This window comes from Oncorhynchus clarkii, chromosome 6 (genome assembly GCF_045791955.1).
Source record: "Oncorhynchus clarkii lewisi isolate Uvic-CL-2024 chromosome 6, UVic_Ocla_1.0, whole genome shotgun sequence".
Taxonomy (NCBI): Eukaryota; Metazoa; Chordata; class Actinopteri; order Salmoniformes; family Salmonidae; genus Oncorhynchus; species Oncorhynchus clarkii.
The window spans coordinates 57,562,446-57,585,059 of NC_092152.1; the positions used below are offsets into that span (position 1 = coordinate 57,562,446).

The following is a 22,614-nucleotide window of genomic DNA, read 5'->3' on the forward strand; positions in this document are numbered from 1 at the left end:
CTGTGCCTTTAAACAGCTTGGAAAATTCCAGAAAATGATATCATGGCTTTAGAAGCTTCTGACATCATTTGATTCAATTGGAGGTGTACCTGTGGATGCATTTCAAGGCCTACTTTCAAACTCAGAGCCTCTTTGCTTGACATCATGGGAAAATCAAAAGAAATAAGCCAAGACATCAGAAAAAAATTGGAGACCTCCACAAGTCTGGTTCATCCTTAGGAGCAATTTCCAAATGCCTGAAGGTACCACTTTCATCTGTACAAACAATAGTACGCAAGTATAAACACCATGGGACCACGCAGCTGTCATACCACTAAGGAAGGAGACGCGTTCTGTCTCCTAGAGATGAACATATTTTGGTGCGAAAAGTAAGTAAGTAAATCCCATAACAACAGCAAAGGACCTTGTGAAGAGGCTGGAGGAAACAGGTACAAAAGTATCTATATCCACAGTAAAACGAGTCCTATATCTACATAACATTAAAGGCCACTCAGCAAAGAAGAAGCCACTGCTCCAAAACCTCCATAACAAATGCCAGATTACGGTTTGCAAATGCACATCGTACTTTTTGGAGAAATGTCCTCTGGTCTAATGAAACAAAAATAGAACTGTTTGGCCATAATGACCATTGTTATTTTTGGAGGAAAAAGGGAGAGGCGTGGAAGCCGAAGAATACCATCACAACCGTGAATCACGGGGGTGGCAGCATCATGTTGTGGGGGTGCTTTGCTACAGGAGGGACTGGTGCACTTCATAAAATAGATGGCATCATGAGGGGGGAAAACTATGTGGATATATTGAAGCAACATCTCAAGACATAAGTCAGGAAGTTAAAGCTTGGTCGCAAATGGGTCTTCCAAATGGACAATGACCACAAACAGACTTCCAAAGTTATGGCAAAATGGCTTAAGGACAACAAATTCAAGGAATTGGAGTGGCCATCACAAAGCCCTGACCTCAATCCCATAGAGAATGTGTAGGCAGAACTGAAAAGCGTGTGCGAGCAAGGAGGCCTACAAACCTGACTCTGTTACATCAGCTCTGTCAGGAGGAATGGGCCAAAATTCACCCAACTTATTGTGGGAAGCTTGTGGAAGGCTACCCGAAACGTTTGACCCAAGTTAAACAAATTAAAGGTAATGCTACCAAATACTAATTGAGTGTATGTAAATATCTAACCCACTGGGAATGTGATGAAGGAAATAAAAGCTGAAATAAATAATTCTCTTTACTATTATTCTGACATTTCACAGTCTCAAAATAAAGTGGTGATCCTAACTGACCTAAGACAGGGAATTGTTACGAGGATTAAATGTCAGGAATTGTGAAAAACTGAGTTTAAATGTCTTTGGCTAAGGTGTATGTAAACTTATGACTTCAACTGTAAGTAGCACCTACATCATTTTGAGTTCATTAGTCAGTGTTGCTAGTAGATAGATTCACTACTGTAGCCCGGAGCATATTCATATTGTTTTTTCTTTATATTGAACCATCATTAAATTATCATTTTTCATAGTGGGCAGCTTTACAATGAATGAAGACAAACAATTGACATGTACCAGTATTTCCGCGTTAGGATATCTCATCTATTGTAATGACCATTATTACTGTGTGTTTCTGTCTCTGGGTGGACATATTGGAAGTTGGCCATTAGCCTCCCGGTTTATTATATGGGTAATGCTTTCTCCCTGCTATGCTTTCCATATTATCCCTGTTCCCCTCTTGTCTTCTTCCCAATTAAATCTGGGTATGTTATAGCAGCAGAGAGCAACCACTTAGAAACTCTCAATGAACCACGGACACTCAAGTGCAGCAGGATCGTTATTTGCGGTTTCTGAAAACGCCCAGCTTCATCTTTCCCCTCTATCGTTATTTTATAGATGTGATTCCCTTGTTCTTTCTTTCTGTCTCCGTCCCTTTAATTCCATTGATTTATGCAATTGCTGCCTGTTTTTTCCCTGTTCCAGATTTTGTTATTTGTCTGTTTCCATAACAACCTTCGGGCCATTTCTTACGCAGTGGGTTTTGGCTTAATCCTGCTCTGCTGCTCCGTTCCTATTTTTCTTAGGACTGTTTCACCTGTGTTTTTCACCTGTGTTCACCTGTGTTCTGTTTTATTCCCTCCCCTTCTCAATCTTCCTCTACCCCCCTCAATCTTCTCTCTGCTGTCTCCCGAAGTCCACGATCAGCTCCTTCGTTTTGTTAACGTTGAGGGAGAGGTTATTTTTCTTGGCACCACTCCGCCAGGGCGCTCACCTCCTCCCCGTAGGCTGTCTAGTCGTTGTTGATAATCAGGCCTACCACTGCCGTGTCGTCTGCAAACTTGTTGATTGAGTTGGAGGCGTGCATGGCCATGCTGTGATGGGTGAACAGGGATTACAGGGGTGGGCTGAGCACGCACCCTTGTTGGGCCCCAGGGTTGAGGATCAGCGTAGTGAATTGCTCCCTTGTTCCCCCCTCTGTCTTATTCCCTCCCATTCTCAATCTTACTCTACCCCCCTCCCTCTGTCTAAAATGTTCTGTTGTCACATGCTTTTTATATATTGCTGCTTTAACTTTTTCAAAAAGCAATTTTCAAATCTATAATAAGTTAGAGTACAAAAACTGTGGCTACAATAAAAATGGTGTTCGGGGGGCATCATTGAGTCCATCTTTTCTTTTATTTAACTAGAGAACAGTTACAGTTATAGAATTGAAGCTCTGTGAGTGCAGTGTGCTTCAATGTGTCTTAAGTCATGCCACCACACATTTCGCTGTCATTCGATTTTTACCATTTATTTTCCAAAGGGACCTCATCATTTGATTCAACCTTATTTTAATTTCCATTGGTATAATCCGCTACCTGGCATTTCCCAATAGTAATAACATGATAATAACCTACAGCTTGTTGTTGATGCCTGCCTTTATGAGTGGGCATCACTGGGCACATCCCTTGCATGTGGTGCCTGGTGTTAAGCTACTGTCTCTGTCTTGTTTCCCAGACAGACACATAATCAGATGAGAGATAATCTAAGGGGAGATTGTTTATCTCAGACTAGAGTACTGTTATTTTCATTCTGCAGACGGAACACGGTTGATTGTAATTGCCGGTTATGAGGCAGAACCGACCTTGCTGCCTTATCCTAGTTGGCTATTGTGAGTTTTAGGATCACTTAGGTGACAGTGTATCATGCATTCTCCGTCTCTCTCTTGCACTTGTCCATGTTTCGCTTGTCAATCTCTCTCGATCGCTCTATCTCTTCCTCTTTCCCTCTGTTTCTCTCTCATGATGCTCTGTTTCTTTTTTCCTCTTCTCCTATTCACCCTATTTCTCTCCCTCTGATTCCCCCGTCTCTCTTTGACTGGTATAAATAGCTGGCAGGCTGTCAGAGAGGGAACCAGAATGACAGCGTCTTGGGCTCTTTGATTCCCCTGGTGATTGGCCCTTTCATGGCCCCTGACAGAACACCTGCTTTCCTCTACCTGACAGCTGCAGGAGGGAAGGAGACAGAGAGATGGAGAGAAAGAAAGAGCCAGAGAGAAAAGGAGAGAGAGAGAGAGACAGAGAGCGTAGAGGGAAAATCATTGGGAACATGGAACAGGGGAGAGATGTATAAAAGGAATCTAACACTGGAAGAGGGACATAATAAGAGAGACGTGATCTGTTATAATGTGCCTGTTTGTGAAAACAATCCTGCAGTGTCACACCTGCAAGTGTTCTGCAACTGAAAGAGCCTGCATTATGCGTCTTTCTGTTCATGATTGTTCGTGGTCGTGTGTGTGTGTGTGTCCTGTGTATGTGTGTGTAGTGTATGTGTGTGTGTGTGTGTGTGTGTGCTCGTGTGTGTGTACGCTTGTGTGTGTGTATGTGTATGTGCTTGTGTGTGTGTGTGTGTGTGTGTGTGTGTGATTTCATTTGTGATTGCTGTTTTCTGTTAATGCGTAACACCACATTAACATCCTTTAGCATGGCTTTACGTGAAATTGGACTAATGGCTGATCATTGTCATGTAGCCTAATGGCTTTCAGAGCTTAATGATTGGTTCATGTACATTACCTCATAGCCTGTTATGGTAGTGTTATGATACTGTCCAGTAGTGTATGGTTATTCTGTTTCTGAAAACAGAACATCTCTCAAACCTCATTGTATTTTTCTTTTTCAATGGATACTCAAGAGCACCCTCTGGTTAGGAGTGTGGATCTGGGTTAGGACTAAGACTCTGTGAATGTGTAGGTCAACCTCTATAATAATAACAACATACAACATACAATGCAGAGCCTAGTGAAAGTCTACACACCCCTTGCACAGCCATCACATTTTTCTGCCTTAAAACGAAAGTCAAAAAGGGATTGAATTATATATAATTATATACAGTGCCTTGCGAAAGTATTCGGCCCCCTTGAACTTTGTGACCTTTTGCCACATTTCAGGCTTCAAACATAAAGATATAAAACTGTATTTTTTTGTGAAGAATCAACAACAAGTGGGACACAATCATGAAGTGGAACGACATTTATTGGATATTTCAAACTTTTTTAACAAATCAAAAACTGAAAAATTGGGCGTGCAACATTATTCAGCCCCTTTACTTTCAGTGCAGCAAACTCTCTCCAGAAGTTCAGTGAGGATCTCTGAATGATCCAATGTTGACCTAAATGACTAATGATGATAAATACAATCCACCTGTGTGTAATCAAGTCTCCGTATAAATGCACCTGCACTGTGATAGTCTCAGAGGTCCGTTAAAAGCGCAGAGAGCATCATGAAGAACAAGGAACACACCAGGCAGGTCCAAGATACTGTTGTGAAGAAGTTTAAAGCCGGATTTGGATACAAAAAGATTTCCCAAGCTTTAAACATCCCAAGGAGTACTGTGCAAGCGATAATATTGAAATGGATGGAGTATCAGACCACTGCAAATCTACCAAGACCTGGCCGTCCCTCTAAACTTTCAGCTCATACAAGGAGAAGACTGATCAGAGATGCAGCCAAGAGGCCCATAATCACTCTGGATGAACTGCAGAGATCTACAGCTGAGGTGGGAGACTCTGTCCATTGGACAACAATCAGTCGTATATTGCACAAATCTGGCCTTTATGGAAAAGTGGCAAGAAGAAAGCCATTTCTTAAAGATATCCATAAAAAGTGTTGTTTAAAGTTTGCCACAAGCCACCTGGGAGACACACCAAACATGTGGAAGAAGGTGCTCTGGTCAGATGAAACCAAAATTGAACTTTTTGGCAACAATGCAAAACGTTATGTTTGGCGTAAAAGCAACACAGCTGAACACACCATCCCCACTGTCAAACATGGTGGTGGCAGCATCATGGTTTGGGCCTGCTTTTCTTCAGCAGGGACAGGGATGATGGTTAAAATTGATGGGGAGATGGATGGAGCCAAATACAGGACCATTCTGGAAGAATGACTCCTGATGGAGTCTGCAAAAGACCTGAGACTGGGACGGAGATTTGTCTTCCAACAAGACAATGATCCAAAACATAAAGCAAAATCTACAATGGAATGGTTAAAAAATAAACATTTCCAGGTGTTAGAATGGCCAAGTCAAAGTCCAGACCTGAATCCAATCGAGAATCTGTGGAAAGAACTGAAAACTGCTGTTCACAAATGCTCTCCATCCAACCTCACTGAGCTCGAGCTGTTTTGCAAGGAGGAATGGGAAAAAATGTCAGTCTCTCGATGTGCAAAACTGATAGAGACATACCCCAAGCGACTTACAGCTGTAATCGCAGCAAAAGGTGGCGCTACACAGTATTAACTTAAGGGGGCTGAATAATTTTGCACGCCCAATTTTTCAGTTTTTGATTTGTTAAAAAACTTTGAAATATCCAATAAATGTCGTTCCACTTCATGATTGTGTCCCACTTGTTGTTGATTCTTCACAAAAAAATACAGTTTTATATCTTTATGTTTGAAGCCTGAAATGTGGCAAAAGGTCGCAAAGTTCAAGGGGCCGAATACTTTCACAAGGCACTGTATATATCTACACAATCTACAACACACTGTCAAATTGAAAGAACATTCAAGGAAATAGTCCTATTTAATAAAACAAATAAATAATGATGTGTTGATTGCGTCTTCACACCCCTGATTTAATTAGATTTAATGAGATTCTACCGACTTTGCACAACACTTCGCACCACATAATGTATATCCATTGTTTTTGTCAAAAACCTTGTCTCAGATATTCAAGCAAATTGAAGACATGACTGAGACTGAACTACTCAGGCATTAAAATGTTTCTAATTGTTCTAACTCTATCCCAGGGTTAATGTTTTCAGAAGACTGACACGGGTTTTTGTCTAACTTTTTACCTGGGCTTCGCTCCTTTCATATTTATTTTGATCCTGACAAACTCCCCAGTCAGTCCCTGCCGGTGACAAGCATACCCATAACATGATGCTGCCACCCACAATACTTGCCAATGCAGAGGGTTCACTCTGTGTTGTTTTGGATTTGACTCAATCCTGTGGTTTTTAATTTAAGACAAAAAGTTGATTTCTTTGTCATGTTGTCTTGCAGTACTACTTACACAATAATATTTTTTTAATTAAATCAACTTCATATGTGTCATCTCCAGCATCACTCCAACATCAACATATGTGAAAATTGCGCATTTCTATGTTTTGCCGTAAAAAAATATAGAGGAAGATAGTGTTTCCAATGACATCATCAACCAATTAGTAGACTATTAGTAGGCAATGACTACTCATAATTGGTTTTTAAAAAAATAACAGGATGCACCCTGATGATGTCATGGGAAAATCTTTTTTTTCCTCTACATTTTTTACTACAAAACATAGAAACGCTCCATTTTCACATAATGCATGTTGATGTTGGGGTGGTGCTGGAGATGATGCATATGAAGTTGAATTGTTTTTTATGCTCCTTTTAACGGCCCTGTTGCAAACAGAAGGGATGATTTGGAGTGGATTATTTGATCACAGGCTTCTTTCTTTTCACTTTGTCATACAGGTCAGCAATGTGGAGTGGAGTGAATGCGATGTTGTTTATCCTCTGTAGTTTCAAGTATTGTTGTGTTTTCAGGTGTTGTTGGGGCAGCATTATGTTATAGGGTATGCTTGTCATCGGTAGGGATTGGGGAGTTTTTTTAGGATCAAAAGAAATATGAAAGTTAACAAAATCTCAGGTAAAAAGTTAGAGGAAAACTCATCTTAGACTTCTGAAAACCTAACCCTTAGGTAGTTTTATTTTTCAGGGGGACAATTACACACATTTTAATGCCAAAGACACACCAGAATGACTAAAGAGGTGTCCCTGAGAAGTTCAGTCTCAGTCCTGACTTAAATCTGCTTGAAAACAGAGACAAATTTGGAATATGTCTGTCCGTCAATGATATCCAACCAAATTAACTGAGCTTGAGCAATTTTCGCAAACACAAGTTATATATGTAGCCCTAATATTTGTGCAAGGTTGGTAGAATCTTATTCAAAATGATTCAAAGCTGTAATGGCTGCCGAAGGTGCTTCCACCAAGTATTAACATACTGTATGGAATCAACACATCTTTATTTTAATTTGTTTTATTCATTTGGAACATTTTCTAAAATGTTTTTCTTTCACTTTTAAATGTGGAGTATGTTGTATAGATTGGTAGGGGGAAAAAACTCTCCAAGGGGTGTTTCGACCTTCACTAGCCACTGTATATGCCATTTAGTAGAAGTTTTTATCCAAAGCGACCTACAGTCATGCATGCGTACATTTTCCGTACGGGTGGTCCCAGGAACCCAACCCACTATACTCGCGTTGCAAGCGCCATGCTCTACCAACTGAACTACAGAGGAACAATCTCTGCCGCTCCTTTACAGGTCCAGACTGGTACCTGGTACGGCTGGAGCTGACGGTGACTGATGTGAATGACAATGTTCCGGAATGGACCATGGTTCCCTCCCCCTACCTGGCAGTGGTATCTCCCAACGCCCTGGCCGGGTCACTGGTCTACAAGCTCCACGCCCAGGACGGAGATGAGGGCAACAACGGGGAGGTGGAGTACTTCCTGTCTGATGGTAGGTGCTTCCTGTCCAGTGATTGAGCACAATTTCATTGAGTACGTCAACTGGCGGCATTGTAATAGAAAGAGAAAAAAACACTATTTTATATGGTTTCATTTGGTTTTATAAATGCTTTTACACCTTTATGCTTCTAATTTGTCATTTAATTAGATAATCATGTGCCTTATCTTATGTCATATGTGTACAATTGCCGAAGTTCGACAGAATGAAATTGCCTGTGGGTGGCATTGTATATGTGAATCTGTGCGTCAATGACTCTAATATTAGATTCCATCTGAACTTCATTTTCAATGCGTTTTAAAAGGTTCATTATTGCTGTGCAGCTGTCCCTCTAATATGGAACATACCGGACGTTCTGTTCTATGAATCAATGACAGAAAAAAAAGTTGTTGTGGCCTGGCTGGTCCAGCCTCCTGCACACACGTCAAAGGTTGAAATCTGGCTTAATGCCCTTCAACATGACCTCTCTCTCCCTTTCTAGTTTGAAAATACCTTCAAATATATATTTAGAAAATAAACTCCTCCGTTGTCTCCTAACTGCAGGTGGTGACGGGCGTTTCGAGGTGGACAGAAAGAGTGGTCATGTCCGGACCACAGGGCTGCCACTTCAGAGGGACAAAGAATACCTGTTGACAGTGGTGGCTGCTGACCGGCTGGGTAGCCGTAGTCCCCCGGTGGTAGTGTCAGTCATAGCAGGAGCCAGAGCACCACAGTTCTCCAACGCATCCTTCATTATTTCACTACCTGAGAACACACCAGAGGGACAGCCGTGAGTAACACACACACACACACACACACACACACACACACACACACACACACACACACACACACACACACACACACACACACACACACACACCACACACACACCACACACACACACACACACACACACACACATACTCCCATGTGAAGCAAAGGAGGCTAGTGGGAGGAGCTATAGGAGGACGGGCTCACACACATATATATATATAGTTAATACCGTTCCATTAAATCCATTCCAGCCATTAGAATGAGCACGTCTTCCGATAGCTCCTCCCACCAGATTCCTCTGAGTCTCACACCTGCAAAGTCACACACTCACGCGCACACACACACACACACACACACAAACAAACACACACATGTGCACACATACATAGTCACACACACACACACACACACGCACACATAGGCTCACACACATACACAAACAAACAATTGCACACAAACACGGACAGTCACGTACATACACATACATAATGTAAAACCAGAGGTTATGAAGGTCTTAGTTTTAAAAAAAACAAGTCGGCATGAAAATAATTCACTTGTATTCACAAATAATTTAAATACATAACCATAGTACCGATTGCCAATGATATCAACACATTATCACACTTTAACAGTGCACATTCACACACAATCTCAGACATGTTAATACCGAAAACAATATGCATTGAGCCATAAGTTCATATAAATCATGCCTACGTAGTTATTCAATATATGACCAACGATGGTTTGTCACACACACACACTCTATATTATACCCTGTGGCGGTTACTGTAAGAGATTTGACCTTTGGCCTCCTGCCTCCTATAATCTCTCCAGTTGCTTCTCTATTTTGATTGACAGGAACTTACATCACACACCCATCAGTTGAAAGAGTAACATCTGTGGTGATTGTTCCTGCTGAGTGCCTGAGGGATGTGTACCACAAGACATAACTCCATTGCCGTTGTGGTACACATTACACAAACCAGAAAACTTTAGTCCTGTTTCTACATTTCCCGTCTCTCTGTCTCATCGCTAAACTGAATAACCATGCTAGATGTGTTCATCTTCTCTCTCTCTCTCTCTCTCTCTCTCTCTCTCTCTCTCTCTCTCTCTCCATCTCTCTCTCTCTCTCTTTCTTTCTTTCTTTCTCTTTCTTTCGTTCTTTCTTTCTTTCTTTCACTCACACGCTCTCCCCCTCTCTCTCTCTCTCTCTCTCTCTCTCTTACTTTCTCTCTCTCTCTCTCTTTATTTCTTTCTTTCTTTCACTCACACGCTCTCCCCCCTCTCTATCTCTCTCTCTCTCTCTCTCTCTCTCTCTCTCTCTCTCTCTCTCTCTCTATCTCTCTCTTACTTTCTCTCTCTCTCTTTCTCTCTTTCTTTCTTTCTTTCGTTCGTTCTTTCTTTCTTTCTTTCTTTCTTTCACTCACACGATCTCCCCCCCTCTCTATCTCTCTCTCTCTCTCTCTCCCTCTCTCTCTCTCTCTCTCTCTCTCTCTCTAAACTGAATCATGTATCAATCATTTTCTCAGTGTTTTGTCAGTACAGGAATTTTCAATTGATGTAGTTCTGTCCTTGAGCTGTTCTTGTTTATAAATGTTCTATATTATGTAATGTTGTGTGTGGACCCCAGGAAGAGTAGCTGCTGCATGAGCATAAGCTAATGAGGATCCTAATAAATAAATAAATAATTCCCTTTCCCGCTACTCTCTCCGGCAGCTTCCTGGCAACTCCAGCCGTGTCCTTCCAGAAGCAACCAATCAGCTACAGCCTGCTCATCAATCCCAGCAGTCTGTTCAGCATGCAGGCGGACACAGGGGAGATCACTCTGACCAGGACCATAGACTTTGAGATGGACCAGCACAGCTTCCTGCTCATGGTCAGGGCCAGCGAGGACCAGGACAGTCTGAGCAGCGCTGCTGAGGTGGGTCCAGTGTCGATTCAGAATGGTTACCTAGCATTCAGTGTGTTTGTGTGTGTATAAGAGAGAGAAAGAGAGGGGGGGGATAAATCATTGAGAATCATTGGGTACATGGAACAGGCGAGATGGATAAATGGAATCCAAGACTGGAAGAGGGACATAATAAGAGTGACATGATCTGTTATAATGTGGCTGTTTGTGAAAACATTCCTGCAGTGTCCCACCTACAAGTGTTCTGCAACTGAAAGAGCCAGCCTTTCTGTGTGTATGTGTGTGTGTGTATGGGTCCAGGCTGGCCTTGGAACCTCTCTCTCTCTCTCTCTCTCTCTCTCTCTCTCTCTCTCTCTCTCTCTCTCTCTCTCTCTCTCTCTCACACACATACACACACACACACACACACACACACACACACACACACACACACACACACACACACACACACACACATAATGTAACGCCTCTCACAAGGTTCGCTAGGTTATCCTTCTGATTAGGAATATAAATTAATAGAGCTGCTAAGATGCTTGAACAGAGAGAACACATGGGCAACGGCTACATGAACAAGAATAATGGGAACATGTATGATGTTGGGTGGTCTAGTTTGTTGTCTCAGTGCTGGGGAGATATCCCAGCCTTCACTGCTAATTAAACATGGACGGGGGACCTGGGGGAGAGACTAGAGAATGGCTCCCAGTGTTTCTCTTCTGTGGTGCCCCGCCTCAACATGAGCATCACGCCTAGTTAACGTCAGCAGAAAGACAGACATCTTCACTGCTCAGCCATCCACTGGTCTTCCCTGTCCTCAGGCACAACAGTAGAGCACAGAGCCAAACAAAATGTGGGAACAAACATGAAGGGGAGAGAGAAAAGACTGGCAGCTGCTACTGAGATCTGTCTAATCCTGTGAGCTTTATGTCCAGAAAGAGTCCTCAGTGAATGCCTGGTGCGGAAGAAGAGGGAGTGAGGGAAGGAGGGAGAGTAGGTAGGCTGGAAGGAGGGAGGGTGGGGGTGGGACGGAGAGATCGAGTGAGAGCAAGAGAGAGACGGACAGACAGACACAGAGAGAAAGGAAGCGAGAAGGAAGCTAGAGGAAGGGAGAGAGGGAGGGAGATTCTGAAGGGAGGGAGAGAGAAAGCTAGACAGAGGCTGGAGGGATGGGAAGGGTGGAGGGAGAGATACAGAGAGAGCCGGGAGGGAGATGTTTTGCGGCCCGTGCTCGTGCCCTGCTCCGACTGCCCACACTCCTGTCCTGCCCTGTCCAACCCTTGCTGTCCTGCCCGTGCCACAGGGCACAGCTGTTCAACGTTCATCACATACCTCCAAAAATGTACATCCAAACAGTCAAGCAGTCAAAGCTGCCTCCGAAGAGACTGAGTTGTGAAAAGGCCCTGAACTTTGAATCCGCTTTGTTAATTTGCAGGTAGATTCCAGGCGTTTCTCCTACTGCAGCGAATACTTTGTAGCACCATTAGTTACCTAACCAACCAGCCCTCCACAACATGCTGATGGTTCCTCAGCCTTATCAGAGCTGACTGGCTCTCACGTCAAATTCAGCCCTCTGTTCCATCACTGCACTGCCCAGCTCAACCCTCTCTCTCTCCTTTCCCCCCTCTCTCCTCGCTAGCTGCCTCTGGGAGCTCACATTACTGTGCTTCTTCTAACAGAACAGTTGTGTGCTTTGGTGGCGTAGTCATGGTGTGCGATAAAAGGGGGTCAGCTGATGTTCTGATGTTTTGTTCTTCAGAGAGACTCTGACATCGGAAGAACGCTCCGAGTCTGACTGCGTGTTCTGCTCCTTAGCTGCAGGCTCTTGGACTGGAAGAGAACAGCTGTTATTGCAGGCAGGCAGCTCTCCTTACCCCCCTAATGAATAGCAGAGCAGAGCAGTGCTCTGGCCGTGGGGCTGCCGTGTTCGCCCGGCAACACGCTGTATTTCATGTCAGCGGTTCTCTCCTAGCAGTCACAGGAGGAAACCAAGGCTGCATTGTGTCTCCCTGCTGGTATTGATCATGAGACCCTCTCACTGGATCGAGAGTCGCCGCACCACAGGTTCCCCGTCTGGTGGCTAGCTGGGTTATTAGTTAACGGGCCTGGGTAAGCAATCCTAGCCTCTATGTAAATCGGTGAAGTCTGTGTCCCTCCGAGCCAGGATAGGGATGTGACTGCTGCTCACGGCAGATAACAAAGAACATGCGCTTACGAACGCACACACCTTTTGAGCACACCGCTAAGCGCTGACTGCATGGTGTAATGAGGGAGGGGAAAGGTGTGGATTTTTGGAGGATTATGTTCATTTTGTGTGATCATTTTTTTTCTCTCTCTCTGTGGCTGCTGTATCCGTGTGAATTACAGGGAGGAGGATGCTGTAATCCCCTGTTACCTCGCTGCTCCTCTTGCAGAGGAGAGGAAGGGCAGAGGAGGAGGAGGAGAAGGGGTGGAACGGGGAAGGAAATAGCAGCAGCAGAGCATCTCTTCTCTTTTTCATCTTTTTTTTTCTTCTTTTTCTGACCCTGTTGAACCTCTTGGGGGACTGCTTAGCCGGTGCTGTGGAGTTTGGCTCTGACTGTTAGTAGTGAAAGGGCAATCTACTGAAAGCAGCTTTTTCTCTCCTGTGATAAACACCAGGGACGATTACTGGCTCTCTCCCCAGACTGGCCACAATCAGACACTTTCAGAGGCCCAGATATGAATGACTCTTGCTCCCTGGCACACCCCAAGCTCAAACCTTTCTGCCCTGCAATGCATTATACTTTACCTTCAACTGTATTTTACTCAGTGTCTCGAGCTCACTTTCTTCTCAGTTTAAATAGATTGTATTAGCTGAGCTGTTAAAAGCAATTCATGGTAAGACAGTTCATTAGGTTTAACAATTAATCTATCAAAGGCCTAAAGATAACTATCAAATTACGTGGAGGAGGAGAATAATTTACTCTCTCTCTCTCTCGCTCTCTCGCTCTCTCTCTCTCTCTCTCTCTCTCTCTCTCTCTCTCTCTCTCTCTCTCTCTAAACTGAATCACGTATGAATCATTTTCTCTCCTAATTAAACAGGTGCGTGTGATCATCACAGACGAAAATGACTGTGTTCCTGAGTTCCTGCAGTCCATTTACAGCAAAGACAGTGTGCCGGAGACTGTAACCACGGCAACCTCTCTGCTACAAGGTGAGTGGAGCCATACACGTACACTCTCTCTCCCCCCCTCCATCCTCCCTCCACCCCCCCCCCCCCCTCCACTCTAATGGCCAGGGACAACGTACAGTTCTGTTCCTAAGACCACACGAAGCTCCACATATTCTCTGTAGTGTAGTCACAGGAGTTCTGTGTTATTCTGTAGTGCTACGTTCACCATGCTGGTGGGTGAGGAGAGGACTTACATGTGAACATCAGCAACTTTTTTTTGTCAAGTCTTTCCCTGTACTTGATTTGCGTAGTACCAGAGGTGTACCCTTGCTGATGAACAGCCTTTCTTTGGCAGACATTGCTGTGAGGCAGGTGTGTTTGGAAAAAGGAGCCCCAGCAGGTGTGGTGTGCCTGCTATGCTCAACAGGTGCGTAGGGGCCTACAGTACCTACCGGCGGATGTGACACACTGCAATTATCGCTATGAATCTGAACGTAACAGGACTTTTTCCTACAGACTTGTAAGCAGCCGTGAGAACAGCGTATCTGGGTCACATCTATGGGGGCGTGTAAGATCTCAATTACATTTCAATTAAAGCTTCTTTTTTTTTTTATTCCCTGTGTGTTGGTCCGACGGTTTAAGGTGAAGAAACCGAGATTAGGCTCTTGTTCCTGGGATTAGTGGGTTCCCGAACAGGAGGCTGTGATTGTGTGTGTGTGTGTGTGTGTGTGTGTGTGTGTGTGTGTGAGAGAGAGAGAGAGAGAGAGAGAGAGAGAGAGAGAGAGAGAGAGAGAGAGAGAGAGAGAGAGAGAGAGAGAGAGAGAGAGAGAGAGAGAGAGAGAGAGAGAGAGAGAGAGAGAGAGAGAGAGAGAGAGAGAGAGAGGCACTGAACATCATCCGGCTCCAGTTTTTAGGGCTAGCCACAGCAACAAGCCCTGGGATTGGCTGAAGTGGATCTGAAAGATTAGATATATATGGATTTAGGCTGGTTTTAAAGCCGAAGTAGTGACATGGTAAACAGCACCACACATCATGGTTTATTAATCTATGTCTCCTACAGCTCTGTTCTGTGGTGAGGGCAGACCATAAGAGGCTGTCAGTTAGCCCAACAATCCTTTTAGAGCCAATCACTGGCTCAGTATCGATGGATATTCAAATGACCCTCATTGCTAAATCAGCAAGTGCATACTGAGGAAATGAAATATTGACTTTGATTTAAGAAGTCTTCCACAATATATGGATATGTGTCATCAAGGATAATGCTCATCTTTGACAGTGTTGTTGGTGACATTTAAATCCACCGGACTAGGTTCCCGTGGATCGGTGGAGGCCGCTGAACGGCTCAGAATAATGATTCCTCTCCCGTCAATACCACGAATCCGTCCTCCCCAATTAAGGTGCCACCAACCTCCTGTGTCTTGGATGCTGTTGGTCTACATAATACAGTGAGGTAGAGAGTATACTGAATGCAATCTAAGGAGAATAGCAGAATGCAGGAGTTCACGGTGAATAGGACTAGTTAGCGGAAAATATGCTGATCCCAGTCCCAGACACAGCCCTCTCTTTTAGCAAGGCAATCACTCTGACCGTAGCCCTACTCCAGTATGTTTTCAACACAAAAAGAGACATTTGGGAAAATGCTATCCCTAACCTTCAGTTTGATGCGATACAGAAATGTGCGAACATGCATGGAAAAACAATAGTAATTAAGACTAGGGTCACGTGTTGGGCATATTAGTTCCGGTTAGATGATGTTGAAGGACACAGAGAGATGTCTTTATCTAACCTCCCCTCTCCCCCCTGTCTCTCCCTCGCTCTAGTGTCTGCCAGTGACTGTGACTCGGACCTGAACGCTGAGTTGTCCTACTACACTCTGAGCCCAGACTTCAGCATCTCTCCCCACGGCACCATTTTCCCTGCAGGGCAGCTGGACTATGAGAGGCCCAACCACCTGTATGAGTTTGTGGTGATGGCTGTGGACAAGGGAGATGTGCCCCGGACAGGTACAGCCACTGTACGCATCCGCATGGCCAATGTCAACGACGAGGTCCCCGAGTTCTCCCAGCATGTGTGAGTACAGTACTGCTTCTCCTCTTCATCACTATTAACATCATAAGGAAGAGCGCGGGGATCACAATCATCGCCATGGCCATCATCATCATCATCGTCAACGCCTATTTCATTATTTTTATTATTCACGTATCTCCCTTCTCTACTCACCATTTTCCTTCCACCCTGCCTGCTCTTCTTGTTGTTAACCCTCACCCGTTGCATATTTGTCAGCCTAGGCCATGCCATTTCACTTTCCTCTGCTCTGCACAGCTGCCTCCTCCCACAATCCAGTGCAGCTGCAGTTTCCCAGAATTCCACATGGCTGCCAATTCCCCAAATCCCCTACAGCTGCCGCTGGTCTACAACCAAAACCCCTTCAAAACAAAATACACAACAACAACAAAAAAAAAGAAACAGAAACTGGGATTTAAACATCTCTATCTGTCCTGTTCCTCTTGGACATGTTTCCTGCTCTGTATTAGCTCATCCGCACAGTCCTTTTTTTAAATGCCGCATTACCCTGCTGTTCCGGGCCGATCTGTTGTGATGCATTGAGCTGTTTTTTTCCCCCTCTGGCGTTGCTCAGGCCTGTGGCTCTTTTAATTGGACAATTTTCTGTCAGCTAGCTCTGCAAATTGGTGAGGCAGGTTCAATCAGCCATGCCTTTAGTTGTCGTGGAGAGAATAACGCCAACACCAGGGCAGTGTGTGTGTGTGTGTGTGTGTGTGTGTGTGTGTGTGTGTGTGTGTGTGTGTGTGTGTGTGTGTGTGTGTGTGTGTGTGTGTGTGTGTGTGTGTGTGTGTGTGTGCTGAAGTACACGTCTGTTTTTCAGAGAGAGATGACGAGGTAGGGAAAGAGTTGAGAGAGAGAGAGAGAGAGATGGAGTGGGTCAGACAGAGTGAGATAAAGAGTTAGAGAGTAGGGGGATAGAGAGATGGAGAGGGAGAACCAACTGCCCGCCAGGGATGTCTGTTTGAATCATTCAGATGAACCAGTGGCATGGACCCAGTGTGTGGGTGTGGCTGGGTATGAATTGCTGATATGGATGCTCTATGTAGATGACTTAGCGTTTAGTTGTTGGGATTAATGTTGTGGTGTGGGTAGGTGGATGGGGTTCTGTGTGCTGTAATGGGAGGCTGTGTGTGGGTCTGTGTGTGTGTTATTGCTGTGTGACTCTGTTGGGGGTTTTGTGGGAAGAATTGATTTCCTGTCAGCAGGAGCATCACCAGTTTCCCCTCATGCTCTGTCCATTCTACAGAGATCTACAGTGAATTGTCATTGTTAGTCTACAGATATTCTCTAATGTATAAAACAATGATTGACTAACTTTGTGATGGCCGTCAGACTGTTATTTCTATTGGGCTCAATTGGATCAGCCAGTTCCATTTGCCACTTGGTTGGCTCCACGTTGCTGTTCATCGCCATCAGACAAAACCTCATCTCCAAAACAAACTTTTCAGGAAATGTAAAAAATATTAACGAACATACAACGAAACTTCAGAAGATATTTTGAATACATTTTCGTGGGCCGAGGCTCATGAAATGTTCAGCGAGTATTGAGGGGAGTCACTGCTTTCAATACATGTAAAAAATAAAAAAAATAAAAGAAAAATGTATATTTCAAAAAAAGCCAGAAATAGAGTTACGAGGTTTTCATTCGAAAATGGCGTGTTGCTGGTGAAATCGACAAAATGAATCTGTCACCCAGCCCGGTGTACACTAAGTAGATCATTACAGGAATTGTTTGCTGGCCGACAGTAACCTGAGTGATGAGTGAATTGGATAGGCAGAGAGATATTTATACATGTATTCACAGAGCCCCGGCAATCTGTTGATGTTACAGAAGATGGAGAGATACTAATGAGCACAAACAACAAGCCAGTCTCTGTCCGGCGCTGTGTGTTTCGTCAGTCGTTAATATGTAATAGATGTTTTGGGTAAATTGGCTAATTATATTGCGGCTGATGTCAGTCATTGTGGAGGGAACTGGGGTGACAGAGCGTCCGTGTCTCTGGTGTGGTGGAGGCGGGCTGGCTGGTTGGCTGACGGGAGGGAGGATGTAGGAAGACTCTGATGGAACAGTAGCTGGAGTTTGGGTTGAAATGAGATTGATGGGGTAAGATAATGAGCGGGAGAGCTGGCACTGTGAGGGGAATACGCAACCACTGTCTTTCTGCCTGGGCAGGCAGAAGCCTGCCGCGTTCGCCATTCACTCACTCGCGGCCTCTCCCACAAAATGGCGGCCCCACCTGGGAGTTGTCAGTCACTCCTGTGTCAGAACCCCGTCGCCTGGGCCAAAGTCCACGGCGACAGGTGAGAGAGGGACAGCAGCCTGAGTCGCCGAGCGACAACATTTGAGCGGCTGAGGCAGGTGATGGAGAGGCGCTGCGGTGTGGTGGAACCTCTCTTTATTCTTTAGAGAAAATGGAGCCCGTGAAAATAAGGTCTTTGAGAGATGTCTTGTGTGTGTGTGTGTGTGGGGGGGGGGGGGGGGGGGGGGGTGTACGAGGGTGTCATCTCATCATTGGAAACGAAGGCTCTTTGAGGCTGGTGACAGATTAAAGGTCGCAGGTGTCTGTTGGAGCAGGCAGGTGGCATGGGGAGGGCGGAGGGGGTTGAGGGGGGGGGGGGGGTGGTGGGGGGGGGGCGTCTGCAAGCGGGGACGTAAGTCACAAGCATGAAATGCCTGTCGGCACGACTCTGTTACCCATCAATCAGTTGTGTGGGAAAGGACCTGATGACGAGTACAACCGGTCCCCTCTCTCCACCCTTGTCACTCTCCGGACACCCGTCCATCTTACTCTCTGCTTCCTCGTCACCATCATTCTGTCCCTTTTTCTCCTCCCTTTTCCAAACCTCTCTCCATTTGTCAGACAACTGATTTGACATGATCACTGATCAGTTGAATTCGTTTTTCATTTTGAATGTATCATTGTAGTTGATAGTCCTTTTTAAATCTTCTTTATTTGTTCTGCATAAGTTGTTGCTCCATACAGTCATGCCTGCATTCCCATTGAAATACAACTTGGCAGGGCCCTAATCAATTCAAATCAAATGAAAGAAAGAATCTGGAACAATGGTTTCCATGGAAATAGTGCATAATGCTCTTGTGTAAACAATATATGACACATGAAAAGTTTGTTTCATTTCTGCCTGAAGAAATTATATCTTGATTGGGTAATATACAGCAGATCTTCATTGTAGAGAAATTCTGAGCAGCTTCCATCCACTGGCATGGGCGGATAGGAACATAAAGGAAATGTTCTCAGAGGCCATGCTCATGCTGTGAGTGCTTTTCCCTCTCCACCCAGCAAAATGTTTCCTTTTATACTGACTGAGGAGTGGAGGAGAGAGTAGCAGACAGACAGACAAGACCGACAGACTACAGACGGACTCCCGACAGACAGACTACAGACAGACAGACAAGACCGGCCGACGGACGGACAGAGCACGCTGGCTCGGTAGAAGAGTCCGTCTCTGTCAGTCTGTCAGAGTGAGTCGCTCCTCTGTCCTGTCTCTGCGTCCACTAGCTCTTAGCAGAGTGGAGCGTGGGAGGAATGATGAACGACAACATACTGTGCCCACATTTGAGGCCCTGTTTGTCTTTCCGCTGTTAGACGCGCTCACATCCACGGGAACATTTCAATAGAGATGGAGCGGGAGGGTGATTGGTGAAAGAGACAGATGGGAAGACCGTGGGGCTTATATCTCTGTGTGTGTGTCTGTGTGAATGTGTGTGTGTGTGTGTGTGTGTGGGAATGTGTTTGTTTTTGCATCACTATGACTGTTTGCTTGAAATAAAGTACAGTTCTTTATGTGTGTACTATCGTACACAGCACAAGTGATTCTGAGAATGGGGGGGGGGGGGGTGAGTGGGAGTCTGTGGGAGTGGGAGCATGGCCGTCTGTTTACCTTTATGCGTGTTCCTGTGTAGAGGAGAGTAAATAGATGTTTTTTCTCAGATCAGTGTAAAGGTCTGGAAGTGTTCTTTACATTTACAGGCCTGCTAGATTTGAAGGCCACAAATTGTACAGTATAGTTTGTTTACTGTGGGTATAAAACAAATCCTATTTCTTAACAGCAGTAATGGACCGTCTTCTGTTCTGTCATTACTATCTGGAGCTTGTGTAACATAGCCAGTCCTGGAGCTTGCTCTAGGGGTCCCAGTCTAGGGGTCCCAGTCTAGGGGTCCCAGTCTAGGGTTCCCAGTCTAGGGGTCCCAGTCTAGGGTTCCCAGTCTAGGGGTCCCAGTCTAGGGGTTCCAGTCTAGGGGTCCCAGTCTAGGGTTCCCAGTCTAGGGGTCCCAGTCTAGGGGTCCCGGGCCAAGGGTTAGCCAATGGAATAGACTGAGAACAGACATAACTGCCCTCCATCGTGCACAATCCCTATTTCCTATATGGCTTTGTGTCTTCAGTGTCATTTTGTGGACTGTAATATACTGTATGTGCAATAATCAGTGGCCTTGAGTGTCAGCCCTGAAACTGCAAGGTTGGGGGGGTCATACCAAATACAACAAAAAATGGGACCTGATGCCTCTCTGCTCGGCACTCAGCAATCAGGAGATGGATTGTGGGTAAGGCCTCATGACAGACTAGCGTCTTGTTTATGGGGTGTGCTGTACTTGTACATCAAGCTGCCTCATGCTAGGTAAACAGGAGATATGGCTGCTACCCCTATTGGCTGTTCTGGCTCGGACCAGGCTTACTTACTGGTAACTTTTTAAATGTACATGTATGACAGGAGTCCTCTCACTTGGCAATGTAGATGTCTGTGTTAGGATACACATGGTTTGGTCTGTATGATTTTTGTTAAGGTGACATGTATCGTATGTGCATTATGTGTAAATTGCATTAAGCCGCTTACTGGTGGGCTGTGATAAACGGAAACTGAACCGCGTTGTTGTTGAACCGCATTGTTTGATTGGTCGACAAGATGAACGATGCCCTTCGGGTAAACGGTGCGCGGCGGGCCGCTCAAGACTTTTGGGACCGCCTGGTGTTTTGCCGCCTGGCAGCCTACTCCAGTTGAAGTCTATGAGACCTTCGCCGCTTGCCGCCGCCCGTCTGTGATCGTCTTTACGTGTGAATCAACCAGGGGGAAAGAACGTGACCGGCAGTGTGAGATTAAGGTGTTCATGCGTTATTTGTGTATTCTGTATTTGGCGTATGCACTGTATAGTTCTATCTACAGTATACAATAGGGGTTTGTTTGTGTGTTTGTATGACATGCTGGGCTTGGTTGATTCTCTCCAGAGTTCCTCACAACGCTGTCATCCAAGTCACTCGTTCTTTCACACTCCACCCCTGCCACTTTGTGTTATCCCTCCACTGTGACAGGCTGCCAACAGCTGTTTACCGACCGCTATCTCCTTAGAATTAGGAATCAGAACTCCGGTTGTCTCCACCTAGGCCCAACATATCATACACTCAACCAATTCTGTTTTTACCCTCCCAACAACAGCTTCATAACATGCATTCATCAATCTGTTTGAAATGTTAAAGTGATTCAAATGTGACAAGTCTGCAGCCTGGCGTGTTATTCACTCATTTTCGCTCTCACACCCTGGATTGTCGCTGGGGAGACGCGAGGAAAGGTGTTGACTTTGGGATGTCTCTCTCTCTCTCTCTCTCTCTCTGTCAACAGCTACCGGACCTTCGTCTCGGAGGACGCCGGGCCTAACACCCTGGTTGCCACGGTGCTTGCCAAGGACCCCGACGGCGATGGAATCACCTACAAAATCACAACGGGCAACGACGAGGGCAACTTTGTTATCGACAGCCAGAAAGGTGAGACATATTGTTTACGCCCCTCCCTTCCTCTTCCTCAGTGAGTCCCGCTGCTCTCCCTCTTCCCCGTCCCTTCTTGTAGGCATTACACCAGATGGGTGAAATGAACTGTCATGAGACACACTTTAGCTGTTGTTTATTTTTAGCGCGGCTGATTTTGTCATTGCAGATGTCATCAAAAGGTTTGCTCCAATGTCCCGCCTTTAGTCCACCAAGGAAGCCATTTGAAATAGAAAATTGTGTTAAAGGCCTAAACTAATTTCATAGCCCTCCCCACCCTGGGTAAATTGCACCATTGAATCTGCATATCACAATAAAGGGTAATAAAAATGACTTTGACGAATTCAATTCATCTGGAACGTCAAGGTGCAATTTCCTTTGTTCATTTCCACTGACGGTAACTGTCAGCAGAAAGGGGAGATTTCTCAACCATATAAAGAAATAAATGCCATGTAACCCTGACTGGTACACAAAACGAATAAACTGCTATTCTTCCATGTCACTTCAATTGCTTTAAAAGGCTGCAGGAAAATGACTGTCCTCTCACATTTGGGTGGCATTTTGTTCTGCGTTGTGTTTTTGCCTCTAGCATGCATATTGTAATGTGTAACTATTATACATGGTCAAATGTTTTCAGGCACATCCATGGAGCCCCTGTGATAGGCTTCAAGCTCCTTCCTGTTCACGGTCGTGTAACTGTCAGACCGGTCCGACTTAGCATCAGTGTATACATCCTGCAGCTACTGTATGACCAGTTTACACACTACTATTGGACCCTATCATCTCTTACACTCCCCTATGGAGCTGCCTGGGCTCGCTAGAGGGGTTTAACCCTTGTATTACTCACATCGTTAAACTGATGATTTGCTTTATATAAAAAAAAACGACTTCAACTATTCCTCACAGCTTCTTATTTCGTTCAGATCCTTCACTGTTCATACCCATATACCGCAG

At 45.0% G+C, this 22,614-nt stretch overlaps 1 protein-coding gene across 1 annotated transcript in view; it reads left to right on the plus strand.

The window, feature by feature from the left end:
• Positions 1 to 22,614, plus strand: part of LOC139412407 (neural-cadherin-like) — a 185,887-nt gene that overhangs the window by 74,420 nt on the left and 88,853 nt on the right. The window contains exons 2-7 of the mRNA XM_071159210.1: positions 7,827 to 8,024; positions 8,574 to 8,799; positions 10,503 to 10,707; positions 13,753 to 13,864; positions 15,643 to 15,892; positions 21,518 to 21,660. Coding sequence (XP_071015311.1) covers positions 7,827 to 8,024; positions 8,574 to 8,799; positions 10,503 to 10,707; positions 13,753 to 13,864; positions 15,643 to 15,892; positions 21,518 to 21,660 — 1,134 coding nt within the window. The remainder of the gene's footprint in view (positions 1 to 7,826; positions 8,025 to 8,573; positions 8,800 to 10,502; positions 10,708 to 13,752; positions 13,865 to 15,642; positions 15,893 to 21,517; positions 21,661 to 22,614) is intronic.